This window comes from Salmo salar, chromosome 25 (genome assembly GCF_965601325.2).
Source record: "Salmo salar chromosome 25, fSalSal1, whole genome shotgun sequence".
Taxonomy (NCBI): Eukaryota; Metazoa; Chordata; class Actinopteri; order Salmoniformes; family Salmonidae; genus Salmo; species Salmo salar.
This window is the reverse complement of record NC_138315.1, coordinates 30,756,979-30,774,598: the sequence shown is the minus strand read 5'-3', so window position 1 is coordinate 30,774,598 and position 17,620 is coordinate 30,756,979. Positions and strand designations below refer to the sequence as shown.

At 43.6% G+C, this 17,620-nt stretch overlaps 1 protein-coding gene across 1 annotated transcript; it reads left to right on the top strand.

Annotated features, from left to right (window-relative positions):
* The first annotated feature begins 4,852 nt into the window (after window positions 1–4,852).
* Window positions 4,853–13,565, top strand: LOC106586545 (high-affinity choline transporter 1-like). The gene is made up of 9 exons (XM_014173957.3): window positions 4,853–4,942; window positions 5,614–5,851; window positions 6,863–6,976; window positions 7,067–7,222; window positions 7,349–7,497; window positions 7,686–7,829; window positions 7,974–8,127; window positions 8,988–9,205; window positions 9,559–13,565. Exons 2-9 carry the CDS (start codon window positions 5,668–5,670, stop codon window positions 10,210–10,212), a joined length of 1,773 nt encoding a protein of 590 aa, XP_014029432.1. The 5' UTR covers window positions 4,853–4,942; window positions 5,614–5,667; the 3' UTR covers window positions 10,213–13,565.
* The last annotated feature ends 4,055 nt before the right edge of the window (window positions 13,566–17,620 follow it).

Genomic DNA, 17,620 nt, shown 5'->3' with positions numbered 1-17,620 from the left:
CTCTTGTGGCTTGAGTGTGTCAGCAGTTCCTGCAAGAGGAAGGCATTGATGCTATGGACTGGCCTGCCCGTTCCCCAGACCTGAATCCAATTGAGCACATCTGGGACATCATGTCTCGCTCCATCCACCAACGCCACGTTTCACCACAGACTGTCCAGGAGTTGGCGGATGCTTTAGTCCAGGTCTTGGAGGAGATCCCTCAGGAGATCATCCACCACCTCATCAGGAGCATGCCCAGGCGTTGCAGGGAGGTCATATAGGCACATGGAGGCCACACACACTACTGAGCCTCATTTTGACTTGTTTTAAGGCCATTACATCAAAGTTGGATCAGCCTGTAGTGTGGTTTTCCACTTTCATTTTGAGTGTGACTCCAAATCCAGACCTCCATGGGTTGATAAATTGGATTTCCATTGATTATTTTTGTGTGATTTTGTTGTCAGCACATTCAACTATGTAAAGAAAAAAGTATTTAATAAGATTATTTATTTCATTCAGATCTAGGATGTGTTGTTTAAGTGTTCCCTTTATTTTTTTGAGCAGTATATATATATATATATATATATATATATATATATATATATATATATATATATATATATATATATAACAGCAGGTCAAAGCCCAAAGTTCCCAAATAAGAAAGTACTCAGGAAATAGTAGGAGCGATTCCTCTCAGGAAAACAAGCAACATGTATAATGACCGACAAAGATAAATGACAGTGGGAGTATATATACAGTGATAGAGTGGGGATTGGAACCAGGTGTGTGTAATGATGACGAGACAAGTCCAGGATTGATGAGTGAAGGGCGTTTGCCAGCAGCAGGTTCGGCAGCAGCTAGAAGGCCGGCGACAGCAAACGCCTTAGCTGGACAAGCGGGGGAGCCAAAGTAAAGGCTGGTGTGACACTGTCAGGTGGATGGGTTATCTTGGAAAAGGAGAAATGCTCATTAACAGGGATGTAAACCAATTTGTGCACAACATTTTTGAGAAATAAGCTTTTTGTGCATATGGGATCTTTTATTTTAGCTCATGAAACATGGGACCAACACTTTAGTATATGTACAGTACCAGTCAAAAGTTTTAGAACACCTACTCATCCAAGGGTTTTTCTTAATTTTTTACTGTTTTCTACATTGTAGAATAATAGTGACGACATCAAAACTATGAAATAACACATACATAATTATGTCGTAACCAAAAAAGTGTTAAACAAATCAAAATATATTTTATATTTGAGATGTCTCAGCCTCCAGTATTTATGCTGCAATAATTTGTGTCTGGGGGCTAGGGTCAGCCTGTTATATCTGGAGTATTTCTCCTGTCTTATCTGGTGTCCTGTGTGAATTTAAGTATGCTCTCTCTAATTCTCTCTCTCACCTTTTCTCTCTCTCTTTTTCTCTCTCTTTCTTTTTCTTTCATTCTTTCTTTCTTTCTCTCAGAGGACCTGAGCCCTGGACCATGCCTCAGGACTATCTGGCCTGATGACTCCTTGCTATCCCCAGTCCACTTGGTCGTGCTGCTGCTCCAGTTTCAGCTGTTCTGCCTGAGGCTATGGAACCCTGACCTGTTCACCGGACATGCTATCTTGTCCTAGACCTGCTGTTTTCAACTCTCTAGAGACAGCAAGAGCAGTAGAGATACTCTGAATGATCGGCTCTGAAAAGCCATCTGACATTTACTCCTGAGGTGCTGACCTGTTGCACCCTCTACAACCACTGTGATTATTATTATTTGACCCTGCTGGTCATCTATGAATATTTGAACATCTTGGCCATGTGCTGTTATAATCTCTACCCAGCACAGCCAGAAGAGGACTGGCCACCCCTCATAGCCTGGTTCCTCTCTAGGTTTCTTTCTAGGTTCCGGCCTTTCTAGGGAGTTTTTCTTAGCCACTGTGCTTCTACAGTACACCTGCATTACTTGCTGTTTGGGGTTTTAGGCTGGGTTTCTGTACAGCACTTTGTGACATCAGCTGATGTAAGAAGGGCTCTATAAATACATTTGATTGATTGATTCTTCAAATTGCCACACTTTGACTTGATGACAGCTTTGCACGCTCTTGGCATTCTCTCAACCAGCTTCACCTGGAATGCTTTTCCAAAAGTCTTGAAGGAGTTCCCACATATGAGAGCACTTGTTGGCGGCTTTTCTTTCACTCTGAGGTCTGACTCATCCCAAACCATCTCAATTTGGTTGAGGTCGGGGGATTGTGGAGCCCAGGTCATCTGATGCAGCACTCCATCACTCTCCTTCTTGGTAAAATAGCCCTTAAACAGCCTGGAGGTTTGTTGGGTCATTGTCCTGTTGAAAAACAAATGATAGTCCCACTAAGCCTAAACCAGATGGGATGTTGTATCGCTGCAGAATGCTGTGATAGCCATGCTGGAATTCTAAATAAATCACAAACAGTGTCACCCGCAAAGCTCCCCCACACCATAACACCTCCTCCTCTATGCTTTACAGTGGGAACCACACATGTGGAGATCATCCGTTCACCCACACCGCGTCTCACAAAGACACAGCGGTAGGAACCAAAAATCTCAAATTTTGACTCCAGACCAAAGGACACATTTCCACCGGCCTAATGTCCATTGCTCGTGTTTCTTCGCCCAAGCAAGTCTCTTCTTCTTATTGGTGTCCTTTAGTAGTGGTTTCTTTGCAGCAATTCGACCTTGAAGGCCTGATTCACACAGTCTCCTCTGAACAGTTGATGTTGAGATGTGTCTGTTACTTGAGCTCTGTGAATCATTTATTTGGGCTGCAATTTCTGAGGCTGGTAACTCTAATTAACTTATCCTCTGCAGCAGAGGTAACTCTGGGTCTTCTATTCCTGTAATGGTCCTCATGAGAGATAGTTTCAGCATAGCACTTGATGGTTTTTGTGACTGCACTTGAAGAAACTTTCAAAGTTCTTGAAATGTTCCGTATTGACTGACCTTAATGTCTTAAAGAAATGATGGACTGTCGTTTTTCTTTGCTTATTTGAGCTGTTCTTGCAATAATATGGACTTGGTCTTTTACCAAATAGGGCTATTTTCTAACCTGTCACAACACAACTGATTGGCTGAAATGCATTAAGAAGGAAAGAAATTCCACAAATTAAATTTTAACAAGGCACACCTGTTAATTGAAATGCATTCCAGGTGACTACCTTATGAAGCTGGTTGAGAGAATGCCAAGAGTGTGCAAAGCTGTCATCAAGGCAAAGGGTGGCTATTTGAAGAATCTCAAATATTTAAATACATTTTGATTTAACACTTTGCTTACTACATGATTCCATATGTGTTATTTCATAGTTTCGATGTCTTCACTAGTAAAGAAAAACCCTTGAATGAGTAGGTGTTCTAAAACTTTTGACCGGTAGTGAAGAGTAGCCAACTGGGCCAAAGCACAAAAAACGTATAGGAAATGTGATCTGTGTAAGGCATATGATGACCACATGGTGGCGCCAGCAGCCTATCTAGAAGGTGAGTTGGCGTTCACTGTTCAAGAAAGACAGACTTCGGCTTCTCATTGTCTGGCTCATACCAAACTTGTGCTGAATGAAACAGGCAAGTAGTCAAAGCTGTGAGCTTAGAAAGTAGTTTTATTTATACATTGACGAAATGAAAAGATTCCTAGAATTTCCAACCAAGTGTGTCCAATACCCATCTCAATAAGTCCACGTCAGTCCCTTTAAATTAGAGTTTTTTTTTATTTTGACTGTCGTTTTCAGTAAAGGCTGGCTTTTAATAATGTTCACACTGCGTTTCGTTCTATCATTGTGCTTTATTCTACCTGCGCTATTAGCCGCGCGGACATGTTTATGAGTTGTTAATGTATTCTGAAGCTATGGTTTCTCCCTCTAGCAGCCTGTCAACATAAAGCACGGACAATTAGTCGGAGCTGTCGGCAGAACAGAGAAGTCAGCTGTCCGGTAGCCTATTTATTAAATTGGTCAACATGTTCAGTCTTAATATAGAAATGAAAATACCTTTCCAATCATCGATGCTAAAAGAGGTCCATTGCTCTTTGAAATTAGACAATGCCTTTATGAAATGTGGATTTTAATAGTATTATTGTACTTGCATTAAGTAAGTTGCTTGAACAGACAGAAAACTGATAGATTGGATGGAAACGCCCTCAGAAGCCCGCGCCTGTTTCCAAATTCCAGCACCATGGATAGCAACAGCAATCACGACATTCTCCATCCTTTACTGAGGAATGGCTAGCTGCCTATCCAGTATACTCACTGTAGCAATAACGAACAGAACACAGAGCTACTCACTGCACACGAAATTAGCCCAATGTTGGTGTAGGTGTATTGTCTAATTTATGCATTTTAAACATGTTTAATCTGACTGATTCTCGTTCCCCTTGGGCCCATGGCTATAATGTCAGACGTTATCCCGCATAGGATGGCCCAGGTTTCACCAGATAAATAAATAATATAATTGTTATGCGCCAACACTGGATGTAACAAGACAGAGGCCGTCTATCGGACATTCTAACCGCCCACTGTTTCAATATTCTCACGCGTAAAAAGCAGTGCTTCCATTTCGCCTCAATTGGCACCTGTGTGAACGTCAATCACCGCTAAATGAAACCTGGTGAGTTAACCGGGTCCATTCCAACCGGGTGTTTTATAAGACATCTCTCCCCTGGGTGTGCGTCATGCCATTCCCAATGATATGCTATTTCTGTCCTTTCCTGGGAGACCTTGACTGGCTGCCTCTCCTCATCTACACAACCTGTCAACCTTATTGATAAACAACCCCCCCCCCCCCCCCCCCCCCCTCTCTCTCTCTCAGCCCCCGAACTGTGTATAAACCACACCGGGGAATTACGCACGGGTGGCGTGGATTACGTTGAGTTCTAACATTTTTCCTTCTTTGGAAAGCCAGTTGGACGCACTTTTAGAAGCACCGGCCGACGTACATTGAAGAGACAACTCTAAAGGTAGGAGAAAACCCCTCTGTGCCCTGGATGGGCCACTACCTCTTCTCCAAACAGTTGTCTTTACATGTATCTTGTTTCAGATGGTTTGTTAATTAACTGTAGCCAAACTATGTCGACTCAGATTTCATTAAGTTACAGTAGAATAGCCATGAGCTGAAGTGCAGGTGTATGTGAAAGAGTGGCGGATCTTTGAAAGGAAGTCGATGTTACTGCTTTAGCAGCTGCCGAAAACCCTGCCTTCAGCAGGAATTATACCTGAAAGTGCTTCTTTGATTTTGTTGATGTGACAGAAAGAGACCTATCCTTTAGAATGTTTGGGATCTCTGCACTATATTTTTCTGTCTGGGCGCGCGCTCCGGGATGCGTTATGCGTATTTTACGCACATATCAAACCTTATTGTTTAACCCATAATCATTATTGTGTGTATTATGTACATGGTCAACACAGAATCTTCAACAGGGGAGTAGAAAAAGAGAGGGAGCCCACATGTCAAATATTATTGTAAGCCTATACAATTTAAAATGATTATTAATCAGCCAGTGAAGCAATAACCCATTTAAAGCTGTTTGTTTTAAGAAGATACACGTTTGATTGTGGGTCTGATGACTAGGCTTCTTCACTGGGAGTGGCTAAGTGGCTTCTGTTCTTCACCTCTCCATCCCTGGCACAGGTCTCAATGACAAGCCGTTTCTCGCACAGAGACTAATCACGGCAGTGGAAGAGGATGGCCGTCCACGCCGAGGGGATCGTGGCTATAGTGATTTTCTACTTGCTGATTCTGGGCGTGGGGATATGGGCAGCGTGGAAGAACAAGAACTCAGGGGTGTCGGAGGGCCAGGACCGTAGTGAAACCATCATGGTGGGCGGGAGGGACATTGGGTTGTTTGTCGGTGGATTCACTATGACCGGTGAGTTGCGACCTGGTTCAACTGCCTGGGGAGGCTGGGTTGGGGCATGGGGCTAATTCCATTTTGAATTGAAAATATCCCATTGTTGTCTTAAGGTTGTTTTGAAATCATGTATAAAATACTCTTCTTGCTACATTGACTGAAATAAAAACATAATTGACCCCAGCCCTGTTGTTGGAGAGGTATATATAGTACCTTGTTTGCTCAAATATTTCCGCTGTCAACTTTGGATGGGGGAATTTAAATCAGTCATGTTCCTCACATGACGGAATGACAACTGACGTATAAAGACAGATGCAGCTAACTGTTTTTCCGGCGCTCAGTCAGACCAGCACCGGACTGGTTTTACCCACGCTCCGACCAATTGTTACAATAGGCACTGGCAAAAATCAATTACCTAAACGTCAACGACGACAGCCGTTTCTATCGAATTGGAGAACACAATATATTGACAGGCTATTTTAAATCCCCCTAGCATCATTGGCAGAATTAAAGCCCTGTTTTTGATGAGAGCAACATTAATTAACGGAAGAGTTAATTAATGTCCCAGAGCGTTTCCTAACTAATGTCTTTGGTGCTATTTTAATAACAGACCCCGGAGTTACGGGATTTTTTAGGAGCGAAAAGTAATCAATTATTTATTTTCCGCGAGTTAGAGAAATGCTCATGAAAATAATTGTAATTGATCTACGTGAACTGTTTGATATTAACTCAGCATGTTATATTAATTCGATATATTAACGTGTCATAACATCTAGATTATTATTAACGCTCTGTGATGTATTGACTAAATATAAAACGTTACCAATATACCAAATGTTATCAATATATTTGATTGTAAGACATTGACTGTACAATTTATTCGTACGTTGTGGCTCTAAAATGAAGTCTATGGAAAACATAACATTATAAAGACAATTCAAGCATTTCATATGTTATGTTTGTGTGTGCAAGGCTAAATAATGTATGTTACATATTTGTATCTTGAACTGTGATGAACCTCTCCTCCAGCTACATGGGTGGGCGGCGGCTACATCAACGGGACCGCGGAGTATGTCTACCTGCCTGACTTCGGCCTGGCCTGGGCACAGGCTCCCTTCGGATACGCCCTCAGTCTGGTAGTAGGTAAGAACATGATCAATTCATGTTCAACACTTTCTATCTTCTACTTTAGTGACCGAAGTTCCTTAATGATGTGTCTCTCTCGTGCTCCAGGTGGTCTGTTCTTCGCCAAGCCCATGCGCTCCCGGGGATACGTCACCATGCTGGACCCGTTCCAGCAGATATACGGGAAGCGTATGGGGGGGCTGCTCTTTATTCCGGCGCTTATGGGGGAGATTTTCTGGTCCGCTGCCATCTTGTCAGCGCTGGGTAGGCCACAGTCTGAGAGTCAGGGTTGTGGACAATTCAATTTCAACATCATCACTTAAAATGAAAAATCTTCATGGAAAATGGCAGCTGATTGTGTATGTGTGTATGTCCATGTGTTTTGTCTAGGGGCTACTCTGAGTGTGATCGTGGACATTGACATCAACATGTCAGTGGTGATCTCAGCCCTAATAGCCATCTTCTACACCCTGGTGGGAGGGCTGTACTCTGTAGCCTACACTGACGTGGTCCAACTCTTCTGTATCTTCCTGGGACTGGTGAGTCCAACAGCACTGGAATTTGCCTGGAAAAATGGACCTGATTTGCCAAGCTCCACAAACCGGAAGAAAGGCAATTCACCTTTATTTAATCTCTGTCTTTCTCTCGCTGTCTGTCTGTCTGTCTGTCTGTCTGTCTGTCTGTCTGTCTGTCTGTCTGTCTGTCTCTCTCTCTCTCTCTCTCTCAGTGGGTCAGTGTGCCGTTTGCCCTGTCCAACCCAGCCGTGTCAAGCATCAGTGTGACAGCTAAAGAGGCTGTGTACCAGACACCCTGGCTGGGTAAGATAGACTCAGCAGACACCTGGATGTGGATCGACAACTTCTGTCTTCTGGTATGTCATCAGTCATTATAATTATCAGCAAATTGTATTGACTATAATGTAATTATGGTTAGGTTTGGAGTATGTATTCATTATAAAGCTGTGTGTTGGTTTGTTTTGTATTGTGTGTATTGACTGTGGTGTTTCTGTCCCTAGATGTTGGGGGGGATTCCGTGGCAGGTGTATTTTCAACGGGTTCTCTCTGCCTCTTCAGCTACGTACGCCCAGGTACTGTCGTTTATCGCTGCCGCAGGCTGCCTGGTCATGGCTGTCCCCTCCGTCCTCATAGGAGCTATAGGAGCCTCCACAGGTACACACACACACACACACACACACACACACACACACGCACGCACGCACGCACGCACGCACGCACGCACGCACGCACGCACGCACGCACACACACACACACACACACACACACACACGCACACACAAACACACAAACACTTCCTCATTGAGTTAATGAATGCACACATTATTTACTAAAGGAAAGTATGATACAAAAACACATTGTTCTCTATTAGCTTGTTCCCACAACGTAGCTCAGCTCAGATGTGTATACCTACAGGCAGGATACAGTGGGTTGTAAACAACACCAGACAGGTCCTGTCATACAGCACGGATAATAATTCATTAGGAGATGTGACTTCTGTGAATATTACATCAGAAGGAAGACTAATTAATCAGGTTGATCTGAAGATTCTTCATCAAAGTCATCGTTAATCAACAGATGTTTGTTGAGGTCCAGAGGAGAGAGGGAAAGGGGGAGGGAGAGCGAGTGAGAGAGAGAAAGAGAGAGCGCGAAGGAGATAGAGAGCGAGTGAGAGACGGACTGAGGGTATGACTGAGAGTAGGTGTCACGGACGAGTGAGGAGACGGGGAAGTGGAGAGTGGAAGAATGGAGGGGGAGATAAGGTACTCAGATATGTTCTGATGGACTGATGATTTATTCCTCTGTGGAGAGACATGCAGTCCCTGTCATCACTGATTAAATGTTTACAATAGTGTCTTAATATGGCTTCTAAACTAGAGATATTACCTAACAGCCAGATTCAAAAACATATGCTGTACGGTTTTGAGTACCCCTGGACCTTTTATAAAGCCTGTCCATATACATTTTGGTCTAAAAGTATGTAAACTCCTAGCTGTGACTGTTGTCTTCCCCAGACTGGAACCAGACTACATATGGGGCAATTCCTCCCAAAGAGAAGGACCAATCAGATATGATCCTGCCCATCGTGCTGCAGCACTTGTGCCCACCCTGGATCTCCTTCTTTGGTCTGGGAGCGGTGTCTGCTGCTGTGATGTCATCAGCTGACTCCTCCATTCTATCGGCCAGTTCCATGTTCGCCAGAAACATCTACCAGCTGGCCTTCAGACAGTCTGTGAGTTCACACACCACACATATAGATGCAAAAATTCAACACTAAAGTGCTGTTTCTGTTTCTGAATATAATGCTTTTTCAGTAAATAATTCAGTCATAAAGATTCCAGGAAGTTTTTGTCCAGTGCTGGGGCCTTCTGTGAGCCAGATATTCAAATCTAATTATTCAATATGCAGGTTTGTGTCACAAACTAATATCTAACAGAAACTACACTGTTTTATGAAAAATGTTCATGTAGGGTATTTGTACATTAAGCAGAAGAGGGATTAACAAAAATAGAAATGTTCAGAAAATAGAAAAACTGAAACAGGCTTTTCCCTCCTTCCCCTCTCCTTCTCCTTCCTCCCCAATAGGCGACAGACCGTGAGATCGTGTGGGTGATGCGTATCACCATCTTTGTGTTCGGAGCTCTGGCCACCGCCATGGCATTGCTGACGGGGACCGTGTACGGCCTGTGGTACCTGAGCTCCGACCTGGTCTATGTTATCATCTTCCCCCAGCTGCTCAGCGTGCTCTTCATCAAGGGAACCAACACGTACGGCTCCGTGGCCGGCTACGTCTTCGGTCTGCTGCTGCGTATTGGGGGAGGGGAACCCTACCTCAAACTACCCCCCTTTATCTACTACCCCGGCTGGGTGCAGCAGGAGAAGATCCACCACCTGACTGGAGACGTAGAGTACTTCATCCAGCAACGCTTCCCCTTTAAAACGGTCTCCATGCTGGCCTCGTTCCTGGGTAACGTGGCCTTCTCCTACCTGCTCAAGTACCTGTTTGAGTCTGGGACTCTGTCTCATAAGTATGACTTCATGGATGCTGTGGTGTCCAAACACAGTAAGGAGATCATGGACAAGACCACGCTGGTCAGTAGTGACAACATCATCCTGTCGGAGATGGCGCCGGTCAAAACACGTCTCAGCAACTCACTGGCCGGGACGTTTACGAACACAGAGGCTCTCAGTGACGATGAGGAGTCCAGCCCCGAGTCCTTAAACAACGACCATGAGTAGAGACCAGGAAGTAGAGACCAGGACCAAGACCCAGACCTGGACCCAGAACCAAGTAGAGCCAAGGTTACGGGTGGCCAGCCCTCCTGGAGAGATACCGTCCTGCAGATCTTTGCTCCTGCTCTAACATACCTGATGCTATTAATCAGCTGCTCAACAGGATCTTGAACAGCTTAACCAGGTGTGCTATAGTAGGGCTGGAGAAAAAGCCTGCATACCCAATAGCTCTCCAACAGAAGGGTTAGCCAGCCCTGATATGGAGCCTTTAACTGAGACCCAGAGCAGGTCTGTCTAGCCATCCAACCCCCTCGTGTTCTCATCATATCAACCACTGACTGACTCTCTGTAAATCAAACACCACCGCCATTTTAGTTTTCTGTTTTCAGTGCCTGGTCATGGCTGTCCCCTCCGTCCTCATAGGAGCTATAGGAGCCTCCACAGGTACACACACACACACACACACACACACACACACACACACACACACACACACACACACACAGACACACACACACACACACACACACACACACACACACACACACACACACACACACACACACACACACACACACAGACACACACACACACACACACACACACACACACAGACACACACACACACACACACACACACACACACACACACACACACAGACACACACACACACACACACACACACACACACACACACACACACACACACACACACACACACACACACACACACACACACACACACACACACATGAATGCACACATTATTTACTAAAGGAAAGTATGATACAAAAACACATTGTTCTCTATTAGCTTGTTCCCACAACGTAGCTCAGCTCAGATGTGTATACCTACAGGCAGGATACAGTGGGATGTAAACAACACCAGACAGGTCCTGTCATACAGCACAGAGAATAATTCATTAGGAGATGTGACTTCTGTGAATATTACATCAGAAGGAAGACTAATTAATTAGGTTGATCTGAAGATTCTTCATCAAAGTCATCGTTAATCAACAGATGTTTGTTGAGGTCCAGAGGAGAGAGGGAAAGGGTCTTTCTAGCCATCCAACCCCCTCGTGTTCTCATCATGTCAACCACTGTCTGACTCTCTGTAAAGCAAACACCACCGCCATTTTAGTTTTCTGTTTTCAGTGTTGCTACAGTAAATTTAGTTAATGTAAAGGTAAGATAACTAATCTTGGTTAACCCAGAATTTAAATTTTGCGTAATTTCAGCTGCATGGTTAAGTTCTGGGTCTATATGTGTTAGAAATGGAGAGTTTTCGGTTTGCAAAGCCAAAGCACACATGCGAAGCAGTAGAAGCGACGCAGTTTAAGCACCGCCTTTTCCCAATCCTAATACATTCAAATAACCAGTGACGAAAACCCAAACACTGGAACTACTGCTGCTTGTTGTCCAATGCATCCAATCCCTTCACAAAAGATTCTATGGTTCACGCGCAGATATCTGTCCACAAGAGTTTACAGATAACTGTCTGTCTGTCTGTCTGTCTGTCGTCTCACTAGGGAGGTCTGAGAGGGACGCCAGCCCAGAGGGTGATGAGAATAGTGCAATATTTTAAGTGTGTGTCTGTGTCTGTGTGTGTCTGTGTGTGTTTGTGTGTTTGTGCGTTTGTGTGTGTTTGTGCAAATTCATTTCCATTAGGTATGTGTCGGAAGGTAATCTTTCAATTATTTCCTAATTTACTTATAATTTATTTACTAATAGAGCAATAATGATTTTAGAGTCCATGCTGTACATAGATCTAGATATGAATATCAGTCATTCAAAACCGTTGATTGTTTTTTAAATTATTAAGAACAAATAGATTTCAAGCTCTTTTTAAATTGGGCGCTCTTAATCCAATTTACACACAATCACCAGGTACAGGATAAAATATTCAGTACTAACATTATTTTCATAGTAACTGGATTTGAACAGTGTTGAAAGCCAAACCCAAATTCTGTTCCATGTTGTCCATGTGCCAAAATGTTCCTCTCTGCAGGTGTAGAAGTTCGATACTGTGCTGTTGTGTTGGAGGAGAATGCTTGCTTTATTTCACAGTCCAAATCAGATTATAAGGGCCAGGTTTTACTGAGAAACTACAGTATGTGTTAGTAATATAGGTGAACAAGCCTTTAATGCTTTATTAATGGGTGTACTGGTTGAAATTGGACCTAGCTGTGGCTTTAGGTAGTCCATCTGCTTACCGAAATTACACCCTATTCCCTATGTAGTGCGCTACTTTTGGCCAGGGCCAAATAAGGTTGGGTAGTGCACTAAAGTGTAGTGTATATAGGGAATAAGGTGCCATTTGAGAGTGGCCCCATGATGGTTTGTTCCCTTCTAAACTGTCATTGACTGCAGAGTGGCAGCAGAGTGGCAGCAGAGTGGCAGGGGGGCTTGTGGAGGCTGAGTTGTGATTGCCCCTCCAGGGATCGTATCAATAAGCCGTTGGCACGATCAATTCAATTCTGCTCTGTCCACTCTGTCCATCTGCCCTGAGGACATTTGATTAGTGTTTTTTAGCTGGTTATGAGCTGAGACAGAGAAAATAACAGCACTGGTTGTTTTGGTGTCAGTGGTTGCAGTGATTGGAAGCAAAGCTGGTCCTATGCTGAGTGAATTAGCTACCTATCTGTTATCACAGTTCTTATAGTTTGATGGGTGAACACAGAGGAAGGTCTGTTGACCAAAACGTTGGTCAGAGAAAACAGATTTGATGTTGTTGAGTATTTCTGTTCTCTGGTTGACTCCTCTTACTGTATTTGCTGGTAAAGTCTGCTGGTGTTTACAGTCTTAACTTATAGTTTGAATCGGTTTGAATCTGTTGAATTATGGCCTTTATTTGGGTAGTATTGGGATGCTGATGCTATTTAAAGTGTCAGAGTGGAATCGTGTGTCCAGGCAATCTGTACAAAATGTGAATGTAAAGTCTCCTCTCCTTCACCAAGGAGACTGACTCTGTGCTGTTATATCTTCTATCACTGGAAAATATCTAATTGTTTAAACTAAATAATAAGAAACATAATCATGTCATTTGCTCGACTGGCTATACTAAATGTGGTTCTATGTTGTAAATGGCAATGTATATTTTAGTGTGATACATGTATATACCAACAAATGGAACATACTTTTTAATGCAACGTTACAAATGATTTATCCTTTTGGTGAGGAGAAATAAAAGCTAAGAATTTATTTATTATTTATGCAGTGTCCATAAAAATTATGGTGATGAATATGTGAGGTAAATAAAATTATATTATTTAGCATATTGATCATTTGCCTTTCATTCGTGTTATATATTACATACAGTGACTTCGGAAAGTATTCAGACCCCTTGTCTTTTTCCACATTTTGCTACGTTACAGCGTTATTCTAAATTAGTAAAAATGTTTTTTTCAATCTACACATAATACCGTATAATGACAAAGCAAAAACAAAAACGTAACTATACATTTACATAAGTATTCAGACCCTTTACTCAGTACTTTGTTGATGCACCTCTGGCAGCAATTACAGCCTTGAGTCTTCTTGGGTATGGCGCTACAAGCTTGGCACACCTGTATTTGGGAAGTTTCTCCCATTCTTCTCTGCAGATCCTCTCAAGCTCTGTCAGGTTGGATGGGGAGCGTCGCTGAATAGCTATTTTCATGTCTCTCCAGAGATGTTCGATCGGGTTCAAATCCAGGCTTTGGCTGGGCCACTCAAGGACATTCAGAGACTTGTCCCAAAGCCACTCCTGCATTGTCTTGGCTGTTGTTAGGGTGTTGCCCTGTTGGAAGGTGCCCCAGTCTGAGGTCCTAAGCACTCTGGAGCAGGTTTCATCAAGGATCTCTCTGTAATTTGCTCCGTTCATCTTTCCCTCGATCCTGACAAGTCTCTCTGTCCCTGTCGCTGAAAAACATCCCCACAGCACGATGCTGCCACCACCATGCTTCACCGTAGGGATGGTGCCAGGTTTCCTCCAGACGTGACTCTTGGCATTCAGGCCAAAGAGTTTAATCTTGGTTTCATCAGACCAGAGAATCTTTTTCTCATGGTCGGAAAGTCCTTTAGTTGCCTTTTGGCAAACTTCAAGTGGGCTGTCATGTGCCTTTTACTGAGGAGTGGCTTCTGTCTGGTCACTCTACCATAAAGGCCTGATTGGTGGAGTGCTCCAGAGATGGTTGTCCTTCTGGAAGGTTCTCCCATCTCCACAGAGGAACTCTGGATCTCAGTCAGAGTGACCATTGGGTTCTTGGTCACCTCCCTGACCAAGGCCCTACTCCCCCGATTGCTCAGTTTGGCCTGGCGGCCAGCTCTAGGAAGAGTCTTGGTGGTTCCAAACTTCTTCCATTTAAGAATTATGGAGGCCACTGTGTTCTTGTGGACCTTCAATGCTGCAGAATTTTTTTGGTACTGTTCCCCCAATCTGCCTCGACACAATCCTGTCTCAGAGTTCTAGTCTCATAGCAAAGGGTCTGAATACTTATGTAAATAAGGTTTTCTAAAAACCTGTTTTCGTTTTGTCATTATGGGGTATTGTGTGTAGATTGTTGAGGAACATTTTTACTTAATCAATTTTAGAATAAGGCTGTAACATAACAAAATGTGGAAAAAGTTAATGGAGCTTTATCTGTACACAGCTAGTATAAAGAGAGTACTGACTGGCTGTTTCTATAGCTCTGGGTAGCGCAGCGCGGTAAGCAAGACTGACTAACAATTTGATGCCCCATGGTCTTCCCTTTTCTCTCTAAAATATCTATTCAGCTCCAGTGAGTTCTTTTTATTCATAAGTTCCCTACCTCGGTGATCTCCATTCAGGGCATCAAACGCACCCTTTAGTGAACAGTGAAAAGACAGACATACCTCAATCTGATTTCTCTGCTGATATGCCAATATACCGAGAGTGTGTGTGTGTGTGTGTGTGTGTTGGCAGGTTTGACAGCAGTGATGGTTATTGATTGATGCCTCTCTCCAGAACCCCAGATTAAACACTCTACTGGTCAATCACACACACATCTGACAGCCTGCCACACACACACACACACACACACACACACACGCACACGCACATGCACACGCACACACGCACACACTCACACACGCACTCACGCACACACTCGACAGCCTACTGTGATGCCAAACCAGACCATAAAGTACACTGACACTCCTGACCTGGCCTGAATACAAGACCTCCTCCCATGTCCTGACCCTGTCTGACTACTGATCCATTTTTCTCATTCATTTCATGAACCTTGGTTGGAGTGTGAAATAGAGACAGACTGTGTGTTTGTTCTCCCCGCCACCCCTGGATCATGAACTTATCACAGAGGACTGGGAAACCCAAGGGTACACCTTTCCGTCAGGATAATTAAACACAGAGACAGTGGGAGGTGAGTGTGTCTGATGGTGTGAGCTTGTGTGCATGTGTTGGTCTCAATGTAATTTTGGTGTTTGGGAAATACTGATAAACATTGGACACGACTTCTCTTTACATACTCTTCGGGCTAACATCACAGTGGTATCACTCACGCCCATGCATGCACCTAATGGACTAATACAATGGAATGGCATTGGATATACATGCCATTATTCATTATAAATAATGTCATTATATCATTATCATAAACATGAGTGTTAGTGTAAGCTCTGTTGAGAAATATGATCTGTCTCCAGGTGACGAGCCTGAGATGGTTGTGATGTCATGTCACCTCATGATGTCACATCCCTTTACCACCTGAGCCTGTATCATCATCTCAATAAGGCTTGGGGCTATTCTGAAGTTGCACCCTATTCTGGGTAGTAGTGCATTAAAGACTAATTCAAAGTCTTTCATGTTTTTTTCATGTCCTGTATACACTATCTGGTCCTCTGGATTAGTGGCTCCCAACATTATTAATATGTTTGTTGTCACAATCCTCAGCTTGAACTCCCAGACAGGTGACAGTGGCACGTGAGATTTCCCCTTCTTCTCTCTCTCTATCTCTCTCCCTCTCCAGCTCTCCCTTCATATCGTGGAGAAGACTGGAGGCTGAGCCCAAGGCCTTGAGGTTCTCAATTTGTTCTCACTGAAGTTTCCTCCCTGTTTGAAGTAACAGAGAATTCCCTTTGAGTTGTCCCACACAATGTACCTCTCTCTCACAGACATTTACACACTTTATCTCTCTCTTTCACACACACACACGCACGCACGCACGCACGCACGCACGCACACACACACACACACACACACACACACACACACACACACACACACACACACACACACACACACACACACACACACACACACACACACACACACACACACACACACACACACACACACAAGCACACACACAGCCCTGCAGCACAGCTCATGACTTATCATGTCTAATGGAGGAACTGTTTGTAAAGATGTGGTGGAAGCTCTGGTGTAAAAAACTTCCAATTACACACACACACACTCTTGGATACCACTCAAACCTATCTATTCCTCTTCTGGAATCATATAAATCTAATCAAATCATCATGTCTAGGGCTCATTAGGAAGCCCTGGTGACAAGCCAAAGAGAGGAGTAGAGACAAGTTCAAAAGCATTTTACATCAAGCTCTTTGGATGTTGCCATTAATTGTATGACTTACAGGCTGACTACACCACTCACATCGCGTGCGCGAGCGTTTCAAAATAAATGTAGAAATCTATATCATTCAATTATTTCACCTACACTGCTTGCGCGCGCCAACGAGCATCTGCGTTGCCAAGGGCTTAAATAGAAGTCAGTTCTATTTCTGACGCAGATCTCGCTGCAAGTCCTGCCTCTCCCATCTCCTCATTGGTTTATAGAAGCAGTTACCACCCACGTGGGTGACTGAAAGACAAAATAGGTCGGTGGCGGTAATGCACCTAATTTATGAAAGTTGCCAATTGCAATATAAAGTCAAGAGAAGAAAAAGTCTGGAAGGAGGAGAGATGACTATAAACGATTCGTTTGACCAGTTTATGTGTGGACTAATTGGTGGAGTAGAGGACCTTGTGCATTTCAGGTAAAATAACAACTCAAAGTTTATATCCCAGAACAAATTAGCTAGCAACAGCAAGCTAGCTAAATAGAACAAATTAACTAGCAAGTGCAAGCTAGCTAGCTAAAGTGCCATAAATGTTTGTTTTTTTCGAGTCCCCAAATGAATATAATTGGTTCATAGTTTGTTTTGATATTTTAATCTGCGTGTCATGATCGCGTTTGGTGTAGGGGGACAAAATACATTTATGCAAGATGGCGCACGATGGCGAACTCGCGCAGCCGGTTTGGGTTCCGTGTTACTGCCACTGAATTTATTGGCTTTTACCAACCATCTTTAGGAAGGAAGAAGGGTCCATTGTAACTCTGTTTCCATTTCGATCCCTATTTACCCTTCTAGGGCCCTAACAAATGCCTGTTTAAGT